The sequence below is a fragment of the Podarcis erhardii genome (genome assembly GCF_964252035.2).
Source record: "Podarcis erhardii genome assembly, chromosome: 1".
Taxonomy (NCBI): Eukaryota; Metazoa; Chordata; class Lepidosauria; order Squamata; family Lacertidae; genus Podarcis; species Podarcis erhardii.
The window spans coordinates 133,210,370-133,224,954 of record NC_138497.1 but is presented as its reverse complement, the minus strand read 5'-3'; the positions used below and the strand labels follow the sequence as shown (position 1 = coordinate 133,224,954).

The following is a 14,585-nucleotide window of genomic DNA, read 5'->3' as shown; positions in this document are numbered from 1 at the left end:
TTGAAGGATATGAAGAAGAAGAAGTGGTTCTTGAAGATCATGCTCCAGATCCATTTTCCCAAAAGGAGTTGAATGATCTAGTTCGCAACCTCAGCTTGTCAAAGGACTCTGCCGAACTGTTGGCATCCAGACTGAAGGAAAAAAAACCTCCTCTCTGACAGTGCTCGCATCAGCTTCTTCCGCAGCAGGCATCAAGAGTACCTCCGTTTTTTCTCGGAAGAGAAGGACTTGGTGTACTGTGCAAATATTGCGCAGCTTCTGCTCAAGCTTGGAGTGCCACAGTACGAATCCAAAGATTGGAGACTGTTCATTGACAGCAGCAAGCAATCACTGAAATGTGTTCTGCTACACAACGGCAACCAGTTTGCCTCTATACCCCTGGCTCACTCGAGTACACTGAAGGAGAACTATGAAGCGGTGAAGTATGTGCTGGAGAAAATTAGTTATGAGTGGTTTATTTGTGTTGACCTGAAGATGGTGAACTTTTTGTTGGGACAACAGTCTGGCTTCACCAAGTACCCATGTTTTCTGTTCATGTGGGATAGTAGGGACCGTGCTCAGCATTACACGAAGAAGGACTGGCCTGTGCGGGAGGAATTGGTGCCTTGCAGAGAAAGGAACATCATCAACGACCCACTGGTGGACAGAGACAGAATACTCTTCCCACCGCTGCACATCAAGCTCGGCTTAATCAAGCAGTTCACCAAGGCTCTGGACAAGGATGGTGACTGCTTCACTTACTTGTGCCAGGCTTTTCCAGGATTGTCCATGGAGAAGTTGAAAGCTGGCATCTTTTTTAAAAAATGTTTTTATTCATTTTACAATACAAAACTGTAAAAACACATACCAAAATTTATCACAAATACATTCTTTTGGACTTCCCCCAGCCCTTCTGTAAATTCTCCAATTTTATTCTTTCTTATGCATTTCCTAATTTAATATTGCCTTTTGATAACCTTCCCCTCCTTATTCCCGTTTTTACAATATTTCACATATTTTCACAGAGCTTCTTGCAAACCCACAAACGTTATTTGTTCATCGCATGTACTTTTCAAATAATCTATAAATTTACTCCATTCTTCGGTGAATCTATGGTCCCGTAGATTTCAGATCTTTCCTGTTAATTTATCAAGTTCTGCATAGTCCATTAACTTCATTCTCCATTCTTCCATCGTCGGTAATTCTTCTTGTTTCAATTTTTGAGCCAGTAGTATCCTTGCTGCTGTTACTGCATATAGAAAAAGTTTACAATCTTTTCTATTTATTTCATTTTTCCTAGCAAAAATGCCTCTGGTTTCTTAACAAATGTATATTTAAACATTTTCTTCAATTCATTATATATCATTTCCCAGAAGCCTTTTACCTTTTTACATTCCCACCACATATGATAGAATGTTCCTTCTTTTTCTTTACATTTCCAACATTTGTTACTGTGATGGCCTGGGATTCCGATTCAGAGGATGAACCAGAGGAATCCCAGCCTGCACAGGAGTCCCCGCCTCCAGGGCCGGCTGAACTGGGGCAAGGCCTAGATGCTGAAGAGCCTGCACCTGTGGCAGAGCACCAGGAGCTGGCCCCAGGTGAAACCCTTCAGGCCCCAGAGGGGCTTGAGGACTCAGTGGCTACAGGTGAGCCTCCTCCAGGGCCCAGTAACCCTTCGGCCTCTCCTGATCTGCAGAGGCTTAGGGCAGAGAGGCGAAGGGAACTGGTTGCTCCCAGGAGGAGTGCTCGCCTTAAGGCCAGAGGAGGCGGGGCTCCTGGGGGCCGGGACCGCCCCTGGCCTTAGAAGAGGATAAAAGCCCAGTCAGCCCGGTCCCAGGTTGCGGGAGCAACGTCGTTGTTGGCTTTGGACCTTCCTGTGTTCTTGATCCCTGCTTGGCCTCCTGTTCCTGACCATCTGGTGCTCCTGTTCCCTGCTCGGCCTCCTGTTCCTGACCATCCGGTGTTCCTGTACCCTGCTCGGCCTCCTGTTCCAGCGTTCCTGTTCCCCGCCCGGCTCTCCGCCTTGGACCTCGCCCCTCTTCGTGTGGACTCAGACTACGCTCAAGGTACCTTTCCCCCGGGTCCAGCACAGTTTGCTCCCGCCACACCCGCACTCCCCCTTCGTTGGGGTGCGTTCGGGAAGAGCCAGAGGCCATGGCTGACCAGGTGGCTGCGCTGGTGGCTTTGGCCCAGAAGAACCAGGCCTTGACTCACACCGTGCAGCAGCTCAGCGACGCGGTTACGGCACTTCAGCAGCGCTTGGAAGCCCTACCGGCTCCTGGGGCCGACGCCCCGGCTCCTGGCAAGTACCCAGTGGCTTTGCCCGAGAAATTTGATGGAGCCCCGGCCAGCTTTCCCATGTTCCTCGCCCAAGCCAAGCTGTATATTCAGGGGCGAGCCCGGAACTTCCCTGACGACCGCACCAAGGTGCACTTTTTGATTAGTTTGTTAAAGGACCAGGCGGCCAAGTGGGCGTTGCCGCTACTCAGGCAAGACTCCCCCTTGCTGGCAGACTATACGGGGTTTTGCAATCTTTTGGAGGCCGCGTTCGGCAACCCCCAGAAAGGGAGTCAAGCCAACCGGGCGATTCGGCAGTTGAAACAGGGCGAGTCCACGGTGGCCGCATATACCACGGAGTTTCGGCTGTTGGCACAGGACTTGACCTGGAACGACTCGGCATTGCGGGAGCAGTATCTCGAAGGGCTTTCGGACGAGATACTGGACCAGCTGGCCACAATGGAACGCCCCACCACGCTAGACACTCTCATTCAACGGAGTCTACAGATAGACGACCGGCTGGAGGATCGTCGCCAGGCCCGGGGCCGACGACACCTCCAGTTCTCGGCACCAGTTTCTTCCGGCAGCCCCATGGTCACAACTGAGTTATCGGAGGAGCCTATGCAGCTCGGGGCAGTGCGGCCACGCCTTTCCCCCGCAGAGAAGGTGCGGCGTCGGGAGGGGAATCTATGTCTCTACTGTGGCGGAAGTGGACACTACGCTCGGTCCTGCCCTGAGAAACGCCAGCCGCAGGGAAACCGCCAACCCCCAGTAGCTGATGGCCCTAGCTACCGGGGGTCCCAAACAGCGCAGAATGGGCCCGCACCAATGGACTTACAACATCTTATGGTTCCGGTACGTTTATACCCTCCAGGTGGGCCCTGGATTCTTTTTTTTTTTTTTTTTATAAATATTTATTAAGGTTTTTTAAAATATAAATGCACACATCAAACAATCTTACTTTTATAACAACAAATTCTTCACTTCTTTGGACTCCCTCACGTCCCCCTCTCCCATTTACATCATTAAAAAAAAAGAATTTTTCCAAACAAATTATCAACTTGTTTACAATCTCATGTCCACACATTCCAATATAATTTAACACTTTTTCCAATAAAATTTTTATATTTTCTTTAGTCTCACTTATCATCAAATTTAAATCTAGTTTAGTGGTGGCCAGTTTTTTATAATCTAGCATCCTTCTTAACATTCAAACAAATTACAATGTTTTTGTAGATACATCTTGAATTTCTCCCAGTCTTCCTCCATCTTTTCTTCTCCCAGGTCTCGGATTCTGCCAGTCATCTCGGCCAGTTGCATATAGTCCATCAGCTGCATCTGCCACTCTTCCAGTGTGGGTAAATCTTGAGTTTTCCAATTTTTTGCGATGAGAATCCTTGCTGCCGTTGTTGCATACATGAAAAATGTTCGATCCTTCTTTAACACCTTCTGGCCGACAATACCCAGAAGGAAGGCCTCTGGTTTCTTAGTGAAGGTATACTTAAATACCTTTTTCAGCTCATTGTATATCATTTCCCAGAAGGCCTTCACCTTAGGGCATGTCCACCAGAGGTGGAAGAATGTTCCTTCATTTTCTTTACATTTCCAACATTTATTGTCAGACGAATGGTATATTTTGGCAAGTTTAACTGGGGTCATGTACCATCTGTATATCATTTTCATAACATTTTCCTTCAGAGCATTACATGCAGTGAAGTTCAACCCAGTGGTCCACAACCTTTCCCAGTCCTCAAACATAATGTTATGCCCAATATCCTGTGCCCATTTTATCATAGCCGATTTAACCATTTCGTCTTGTGTGTTCCATTTTAGCAGCAAGTTATACATTCTAGATAGTACCTTGGTTTTGGGTTCTAACAATTCTGTTTCTAACTTCGATTTCTCCACCTGGAACCCTAACTTTTTATCATTTTTAAAAACTTCTTTAATCTGAGCATAATGTAACCAGTCTCGCACCTTATCCTTCATTTTCTCCAAACTCTGCAATTTCCAATTGTCACCATCTTTTTCTAATAATTCCCAATATTTTGGCCATTTGGCCTCCATATTGGGTCTTTTTAGGGCCTTAGCCTCCAGAGGTGAGAGCCACCTTGGAGTTTTGTTTTCCAATAAGTCTTTATATTTCGTCCAGACATTGAACAGTGCTTTCCTGACAATATGGTTCTTATAGGCCTTATTGATCTTAACTTTGTCATACCATAAGTATGCATGCCAACCAAAAGCATTGTTAAAACCTTCCAAGTCCAGCACGTCAGTGTCTTCGAGAAGTAGCCAATCTTTTAGCCAACAGAAAGCTGCGGCTTCATAGTACAACTTTAAGTCTGGCAGGGCAAAGCCACCTCTTTCTTTCGCATCTGTTAATATCTTAAACTTAATTCTGGGCTTTTTGCCCTGCCAGACAAATTTAGATATATCTTTCTGCCACTTCCGGAAGCACTCCGTTTTGTCCACAATCTGTAATGTTTGAAACAAAAACAACATTTTTGGCAATACATTCATCTTAATAGCAGCAATTCGGCCTAACAAAGAAAGCTTCAATTTTGTCCAACTATCCAAGTCTCTCTTAATTTCAGACCAACATTTTTCATAATTGTCCTTAAATAGACTCAGGTTTTTTGCTGTTATGTTTACCCCTAGGTATTTTACTTTTTTAACCATAGTTAGTTCTGTTTCTCTCTGAAACCTTTCCGACTCTGTATCTGTCAAATTTTTCCCCAACACTTTAGTTTTCTGTTTATTTAATTTAAATCCTGCCACCCGACCAAAATCCTGTATCAGTTGTAATACTCTTTTCGTACTAGATTCTGGCTCCTGCAGAGTCAAAACTAGGTCATCTGCAAAAGCTTTCAATTTGTATTGTTTCGCTCCGACCTGAATCCCTTCCACCAACCGGTCCCCTCTGATCAAGTTCAAGAGCACCTCCAGAACCGAAATGAATAACAAAGGGGAAATCGGGCAGCCTTGTCGTGTTCCTTTTTCAATTTTGAACTCTTCTGTAACCACATTGTTAACTATCAGTTTGGCCTTTTGTTCTGAATATATTGCGTCAATCCCATTCTCAAACCCCCGTCCCACTCCCATTTCATTCAAATTTCCCTTCATAAATTTCCAAGAAATATTGTCAAAGGCCTTCTCCGCATCTATGAAAATTAACACTGCTTTTGTATTTATGTCTGTTTGCAAAAGTTCCAAAACGTCAATAATGTTCCTAGTATTTGCAAACATATGTCTACCTGGGAGAAAGCCTGCCTGGTCTTTATGAATTACTTCATTAAGCACTCTTTTGAATCTACTTGCCAAAATGTCTGCAAATATTTTGTAATCCACATTCAAAAGGGAGATGGGACGATAGTTTTTGAGTTGTGTCTTTTCAGCTTCAGATTTTGGTATCAATGTGATAAAGGCTTCCTTCCACGATTCCGGCGCCTTCTTCCCTTCCATAATTTCATTACAGACCTCCATCATTGGTTGGGTCAGATAGTCTTTTAATGTCTTGTAATACTTGGAGGTCAAACCGTCTGGCCCTGGAGATTTGCCCAGTTGCATGTTCTGGATAGCTTGTTCAATCTCTTGTTGTGTTATTTTGTTGTTCAGGATTAATCTGTTTTTTTGTGACAACTTTGTTAATCCATTTCTTTCCAGAAATTGTTTAATCTCAACCTCATCTTGCGGCCCTTGAGTGTATAATTTTTTAAAGTATCTCTGGAAGCACTTTCTAATTTCCATGGGGTTCTGGATATTTCTTCCTTCAATTTCTAGGTTTGTAACTGTATTTAATTTCTGTCTCTTCTTCAACTGCCAAGCTAGCAGTTTTCCACATTTATTTGCCGATTCAAAAGTTTTTTGTTTCATTAATTTAATCTTCCATTCTATTTCTTGGTTTATCAATTTAGAATATTGGGCTTGATATAGTTTAATTTCTCTCAGAATCGGCTGTGACTTCGGGTTTGATCTTAATTTCTTCTCCAATTCTTTAATTTTCTGCAAAATCTTATCTTTCCTTTCATTTTGTGTTCTTTTCTTTACAGTGTTCTGTTGTATCAAGAACCCCCTCATCACAGCTTTGCTTGCGTCCCAGATAGTTCTTTTTTCCACCGTAGTGTTCATATTTATTTCAAAATAATCCTTCAAGGTTTTTTGGGCCTTCTTGAGAATCTCCTGATCTCTAAACAAGCTATCATTCATCTTCCATCTAAAGGAGCCGGTTGGCAATAGTGTCATATCCATCTTCAGCGCATTATGGTCGGAGCAGGTCTTTGGGCAGATTTCCACTTTTCTGACCTTGGGTGCCAGACCTCTAGATATCCATATTTGGTCGATTCTTGTCCAAGTCAGTTGGGCTTCAGAGAAGAATGTTCCCTCTCTTCCCAGGGGGTTCTTAGTTCTCCAAATATCAATCCAGTCCATATTGTCAGCCATTTCAAAAAAGGTCTTTGGTAGTCTGCCGTCTTTTGTAACGTTTTGATTTTGTGACTTATCCATGTTTGTCGATACGACCCCATTCATATCTCCCATCATAATGATGTTGTTGTAGTCCAGATAGTCCAGGTGGGCCCTGGATTCTTACCCATGCTTTGGTGGATTCAGGAGCAACCCGTTCTTATATGGACGCTGCTTTTGCTGCCCATCATCAGGTGCCACTTCGGAACAAGCCAGAACCGGTCCAGGTGGAAGCAATTGACGGACGGCTTCTACGTTCAGGAGCCGTTACTCAGGAGACCCAGCCCCTGGTCCTGTGTCTCCAGCAGCACCGGGAGTTGCGAACTTTGGACATTGCCTCTATGCCCCGGTTCCCCCTCGTGCTCGGGATGGACTGGCTGGAAGCTCACAACGTTCAGATTGACTGGGTCAAACGGACTGTGCACTTCCCAGACCCATGTTCCCATGCTCAATCCGAGACGCTGGCGGCCGCGCCCACGGAGGAGGCAGCACCCACGCTCCCAGCCGTGTACCAGGACTACCAGGACGTGTTCGAGGAACGGGGGGCAGACCAGCTGCCGCCGCATCGGCCTTTTGACTGCGGCATAGACCTCCAGCCCGGAGCGCCCTTACCAGTGAGTCGCTTATATTCTCTAACAGAGCCAGAGCGCGAGGCTTTGCAGGACTTCTTGCGCAAGAACCTGGAGCGTGGGTTCATTAGGCCTTCCACCTCGCCTACCGCGGCACCAGTGCTCTTTGTTAAGAAGAAATGTGGGGAACTTCGCCCTTGCCATGATTACCGAGCCCTGAACAAAATTACCATCCCAGACCGGTACCCCTTGCCCCTTATCTCGGAGTTGCTGGAGCGGGTGCAAGGGGCACAGGTGTTCACCAAGCTGGACCTCCGGGGGGCCTACAACTTGATTCGGATCCGAGCCGGGGATGAGTGGAAGACAGCATTTGGGACCCGGTACGGGCAGTTCGAATACTTGGTTATGCCTTTCGGTTTGTGCAACGCGCCTGCTGTGTTCCAACGCTACATCAACCACGTGTTCCAGGACTTGTTAGACAAGTACGTGGTGGTGTACTTGGATGACATACTGGTTTACTCCCGTGACCCGGCTCGCCATGAGGGACATGTCCGGACCGTGCTGCAGCGCTTGCGTGAGCACCGTTTGTACGCAAAGCTCAGCAAGTGCGAGTTCCATCAGCGGACTGTGGACTTCCTTGGACACCGGCTCTCTCCAGATGGGGTGCAGATGGACCCTGGGAAGGTGGCAGCGGTTCGAGAATGGGCGGCACCCCGGAACCGCAAGGACCTACAGCGTTTCCTGGGGTTCGCCAACTACTACCGGACCTTCATCGCAGATTATGCTCATCGCACCACCCCGTTGACCCGGCTACTGCGCCCAAAGACGCCGTTTTCCTGGGACAAGGAGGCAGAGGAGGCGTTTCAGGGGTTGAAGGCCTGTTTCCAGAGGGCGCCAATCTTACAACATCCTGACCCCTCTCGACCCTTTGTGGTGGAGACCGACGCCTCCAGTACGGCTCTCGGTGCCGTCTTGTCTCAACAGAATGGACCTGAAGCGCCACTCTTACCCTGTGCCTTCTATTCCCGCCAGCTCCTACCAGCGGAGCGTAACTATACTGTGTGGGAGCGGGAACTACTGGCCATCAAGGTGGCCTTTGAGGTCTGGCGCCACCATCTTGAGGGGGCACGACATCCGGTGGAGGTGAGAACCGACCACCGGAACCTGGAGTACCTCCAGACCACCCGCAAGCTGAACCAAAGACAGATCCGGTGGGCGTTGTTCTTTTCCCGGTTCCAGTTCCGGATCCGCTACATCCCTAGCTCTCAGAACCAGAAGGCGGATGCCCTGTCCCGGAAACCTGAAGACAACTCAGACACGGTACAGCAAGCAGAACCCACCACGATCCTACCTCCAGCTGCATTCCTGGCCACCCAGGAGGCGGAGCCACTGCAGGCTCGGGTGCGGAAACAGCAGCGGGTCGACGCTTGGGCCCAGGAACGACTCCAGGAGCTGGCTGAAGGGTCCAGCCCACAGTATCCGGGGCTGGTCCTGCATCAGGGCCTTCTGCTGCACCACGGTCGTCTATACATCCCGCCAGGGCCACTGCGGCTGGAGGTTCTCCGGATGGCCCATGATGCCCCAGCAGCGGGGCACTTTGGACGGTATCGGACCACCCATCTGGTCAGTCGTGAGTTTTGGTGGCCCCGCCTGAAGGCTGACGTGGCTCGATACGTTGCTGGTTGTGATGTCTGCCGGCGCGCCAAGGGCCCTACCGGGCGACCCCCCGGCCTACTTCAGCCATTGCCAGTTCCACCGCGCCCTTGGCACACGGTTTCGTTGGACTTTGTAGTGGACTTACCCCCGTCTCGTGGTTGTACCTGCCTCCTAGTTTTCTCCGACCATTTCACCAAGATGGTGCACTGCGCCCCCTGCCCATCTGTACCCACAGCCAAGGAAACCGCTCAGCTGTACCTTCAGCATGTCTTCCGCCTGCATGGCCTACCTGAGCGCGTGGTGTCCGACCGGGGCGTTCAGTTCACATCCCGGTTCTGGCGAGCATTACACCAGACCCTCGGGACAGAGGTCTGCCTCTCGTCAGCCTACCACCCACAGACCGATGGCCAGACGGAACGGGCGAACGCGGTGCTGGAGCAGTACCTCCGGTGTTACTGCAGCTACCAGCAGGATGACTGGGTCGACCACCTGGCATTGGCGGAGTTCGCCTACAACAACGCGGTGAATGCGTCCACCCAGCAGACCCCGTTCCAGGCCAGTTACGGTTATCATCCACGGCTGTTTCCAGATGTGCTGCCGGCATCCGCGGTCCCGGCGGTGACGGAGTGGCTTCAAGAGCTCCAGTCCCAGCAACAGCTTTTGGTGGAGCAACTGCACCAGGCCAAGGAAGCGTACAAAGCCCAGGCCGACCGCCACCGCCAGGTGGGGCCGGAACTTCGTGTCGGTGACCTGGTTTGGCTCTCCACTCGCCACCTCCACCCTTCTCGACCTTCGCGGAAGTTGGACGCCCGATTCACCGGCCCGTTCCCTATCGTGGACCAAGTCTCTCCTGTGGCATTCCGTCTCCGGTTACCCGCAACCCTGAAGGTTCACCCGGTCTTCCACAGGTCCCTTCTGAGTCCAGTGGCCCCACCCGACGAGTTCCACCCGAACCGTCCCCGACCGCAGCCAGTGTTGGTTCAGGGAGAGCCTGAGTACGAGGTGGAACGCATCCTGGACTCCCGATACCGCAGGGGAAAGCTGCAGTATCTCATTGACTGGAAGGGGTACGGACCGGAGGACCGTTCCTGGGAACCAGCGGCCAACGTCCACGCACCTGCCTGCCTCCGAGAGTTCCATGCGACGTACCCCGGCAAGCCGGGTCCGGACCCTCGGTTGAGGGGGGGGCCTGGGAGGGGGGATGGTGTGATGGCCTGGGATTCCGATTCAGAGGATGAACCAGAGGAATCCCAGCCTGCACAGGAGTCCCCGCCTCCAGGGCCGGCTGAACTGGGGCAAGGCCTAGATGCTGAAGAGCCTGCACCTGTGGCAGAGCACCAGGAGCTGGCCCCAGGTGAAACCCTTCAGGCCCCAGAGGGGCTTGAGGACTCAGTGGCTACAGGTGAGCCTCCTCCAGGGCCCAGTAACCCTTCGGCCTCTCCTGATCTGCAGAGGCTTAGGGCAGAGAGGCGAAGGGAACTGGTTGCTCCCAGGAGGAGTGCTCGCCTTAAGGCCAGAGGAGGCGGGGCTCCTGGGGGCCGGGACTGCCCCTGGCCTTAGAAGAGGATAAAAGCCCAGTCAGCCCGGTCCCAGGTTGCGGGAGCAACGTCGTTGTTGGCTTTGGACCTTCCTGTGTTCTTGATCCCTGCTTGGCCTCCTGTTCCTGACCATCCGGTGCTCCTGTTCCCTGCTCGGCCTCCTGTTCCTGACCATCCGGTGTTCCTGTACCCTGCTCGGCCTCCTGTTCCAGCGTTCCTGTTCCCCGCCCGGCTCTCCGCCTCGGACCTCGCCCCTCTTCGTGTGGACTCAGACTACGCTCAAGGTACCTTTCCCCCGGGTCCAGCACAGTTACACACTTTATACATTCTTGCTAACTTTACTGGAGTAATATACCATCTATATACCATTTTCATAACATTTTCTTTTATCACAGTACAGGCCGTAAATTTTAACCTTTCATTCCATAATTTTGTCCATTCACTTAATTGTATATTATATCCAAAGTCTCTAGCCCAATGAATGATAACCGACTTTATTTCTTCATCCTTAGTATACCATTCTACCAGTAATTTATACATCTTTGAAAAATTTTTAAAATCATTATTCAATATCTCTATTTGAAATTTCAATTCTTTTTCAACATAACTTTTCTCTTTCACCTCTTTTTTAAACATTTCATTAACTTGATAATAATGCAGCCAATCATTAAAATGTTCTTTAACCTCCTCATAAGGTTTCATTTTCCATTTACCTCCTTCTTTAACAATTAAATTCCCATATGTTATCCACCTCCCTTTCATATTGATCTTCTTTACACTCATTACCTCTAATGGAGACACCCAGTGTGGTATTCTTGGTTCTAATAGGTTTTTATACCTATCCCAAACTTCTATAAGCGATCTTCAGAAGATGTGGTTTTCAAACCCTTTGTGAATTTTTTTCTAATCATACCATAAATATGTGTGCCAACCAAATCTATTATCAAATCCTTCCAAATCTAACAGCTCTCCATGAAAGCTGGCATCTTTGACGGTCCTCAGATCCGTCAGCTCATCTGAGATCCAGAGTTCGGAAAGTCAATGAACGAAGTGGAACTGGAAGCGTGGAAGGCATTTGTTCTGGTAGTGAAGAACTTTCTTGGCAACAATAAGGCCAGAAACTACGCAGAACTTGTCAACAACATGCTGACTGCTTTCAGAAACCTGGGCTGCAACATGAGCGTCAAGATGCACTACCTATTTTCACATATGGACCGGTTTCCTGAGAACCTGGGTTCAATGAGTGGCGAGCAGGGGGAGAGATTCCATCAGGACATGAAAGAGAAGGAGAGCAGGTATCAGGGTCGCTGGGACGCAGTCATGATGGCTGACTACTGTTGGACTCTGAAGAGAGACCTCCCTGCCGCTGAGCATTTCAGGAGTTCTAAGAAACAGAAGTTCAAGCCCTGAAGTTTGAAAAATGGTGAAGCAACATGCAATTTACGTGTACTTACCTTTATCAGTGCCCACCATTCAGTTTACAGTAATCGATGTTTCTATCAGGTAATCAATATATGTTGTTGGAAAAACATTTTTTTCCTCTTAAAAACATATTTAGGATGATATGTGTTGACAAAAATCAGCTGATAATGCCACAAAAATGTAATCGATTTTGTCACAAGATCTGGTTTTTTTCAAATCAACATAGCATAAAAACCTGACCTGATGGAGAGAAACGGATGTCATTTCCTGATTCAGCAGTGCAAAAATACCTTAAATCAATTGTAGAAATCTAGACAACATTCAAAAAGTTGCTGTGGCAGGCAGCATCTTAGAAGAAGCATCCTTGGCGTGCAGAGAGGGAGTAAGGACTCTCCTAAGGATTACATTAGGGACGCGGGTGGCACTGTGGTCTAAACCACTGAGCTTAGGGCTTGCAGATCAGAAGGTTGGTGGTTCGAATCCCTGCGACGGGGTGAGTTCCCGTTGCTCGGTCCCTGCTCCTGCCAACCTAGCACCTAGCTGTTCGAAAGCATGTCAAGTGCAAGTAGATAAATAGGTACCACTCCGGCGGGAAGGTAAACGGCATTTCCGTGCGCTGCTCTGGTTCACCAGAAGCGGCTTAGTCATGCTGGCCACATGACCTGTATGCTGGCTCCCTCGGCCAATAAAGCGAGATGAGTGCCGCAACCCCAGAGTCGTCTGCGACTGGACCTAAAGGTTAGGGGTCCCTTTACCTTTAAGGATTACATTATAGGTTACATGGCTACATTCATAGGACCCAACTCCTAGGGGCTTTGGGCACCCAGTAAAATATTTGAGGGGGCTGCTCCCCAGTTGATGGGCCTTGCTAGTCAAATGGTGTGCATGCACCACATCATGTTATTGATTATGCGGGGCGGGGCTTACCTGTCCCCACCCCACTAGTATTTTATTGAGGTTGGCACCCCTGGCTAGATTTGTGTCTCTAGTTAAGACATCCATAAATCAAAGCTTCATTCCTGATTGTTATGTTTCCTTTCACAGAATGGCCCAGCGATTTAGACAACTGGATATGAAGGTACATTATTATTATTATTAATAATAATAGTATGGGGGAAAATTATTGTTTTGTTTATATGTTGTTGAAAACTACTGTATTTATGCAAATCTAATGCACTATCAAATCTAATGCACACCTCAATTTTCAGAACCTTGAAACCAAAAAAGTATTTGCTGGTGAATGTAAATGCAGTATCAAATCTAATGCACACCCTAATTTCCCCAATGTAATTTGGCCAAAAAAGGTGCACATTACATTTCAGTAAATATGGTAATAAAAAAAAATAACAGTAATGGCAGTAATACGCAGCCTTCCAGTATAAACCCATGAAGATCTCAAATGAATTGGGTATTGGGTATTTACAAATGATTTAGAATTTTTTGTGGCTGAGTCAAGAATTAAAGTATGTCCTTAGAAGAAAAGCACAGATAGAAATTCCTTGTTACATTATAGATCTAATCATCCCAAACATCTCCGTAATAACCTTCCCTTAGGTCGGTTTCTAAAACTAAAACGCAATTCATCGGACCCAAAAGACTTTAAAGTCCATTCTAATTTGCTTTCTGCATCCTTATTACAACGAGGTTATCCGAACTCTGTAATAACAACTGCCATTCAAAAAACACAATTAAGAGAGAGATTGACCCTTCTTGCATCTGGTTCACATGTAAAGACTAGATCTTCACGTATTTATGCTTCCCTAGAACAGTGTTTCCCAACCTTGTGCCTCCAGCTGTTTTTGGACTACAACTCCCATCATCCCTAGCTAGCAAGACCAGTGGTCAGGGATGATGGGAATTGTAGTTCAAAAACAGCTGGAGGCACAAGGTTGGGAAACACTGCCCTAGAATACAACCATATGACTTTTGAAATTGAGAAAATAATTAGACACCATTGGCATATTCTTAAGGACATTCGTTGAACTTTATGAGCTACTTCTGTTGAAATCAACAATTCAATACAATGAATAATATATATTATTTTTTCAAACGTACAGCTGGTTACGTCTTGTGCGTTTACTGAATGTTTCACAAAACCAGAGGTTTGTTGTTGTTTTCTAAAAATCACTGCAACCCCCACCCTCCCTGCCCACATGACCTGGGTTGCTGTGCGTAAGAGAAACCTGGTGGACAAGCAGTGGCAAGGACAGGCCCATCTGCTTCATCCAACCAAGTCTCTGTCACACATGCCAGGTCAAGTCCTCCATCCACAATCAAGTCGTGGATGACAGCCGTCTCGTGAATCATTGACCTGGCATTGCACAGCAGCACCTTCAGGTCATGTGGGTCTCCCTTGGTGATTCCAGTATCCATCCGGTCACGACCAGACCCGGAGGCAGGAATAGTCTTCAAACAACGTCTAAACCTGCCTCCTCGGTAATGACATGGTCTGGTCTTAGCATAACTCCTCCTCCTATCAGTGATCATTGAGATCGGGCATCCCAGTGGATCCCCCCCACTGTGGAACCTGCCCCAGCCATTCTGTTGTCAGGGGCCCACGCCCTGGCAGCCCTTTAAGAACCAAATACAAACTATATAAAACAATAGAAACTAATTTAAAACAACAACAACAACAATTCAGTTATATTAAAAATTAAACTAACCCCAGCCTCAAGTAAAC

At 47.8% G+C, this 14,585-nt stretch overlaps 1 protein-coding gene across 3 annotated transcripts in view; it reads left to right on the top strand.

Moving 5' to 3' along the window:
* TRPM8 (transient receptor potential cation channel subfamily M member 8) overlaps positions 1 to 14,585 on the top strand; it is a 70,082-nt gene that overhangs the window by 54,375 nt on the left and 1,122 nt on the right. For all 3 annotated transcript variants that reach the window (XM_081862412.1, XM_081862411.1, XM_081862413.1), the window contains one exon: positions 12,950 to 12,983. In XM_081862412.1, coding sequence (XP_081718538.1) covers positions 12,950 to 12,983 — 34 coding nt within the window. The remainder of the gene's footprint in view (positions 1 to 12,949; positions 12,984 to 14,585) is intronic.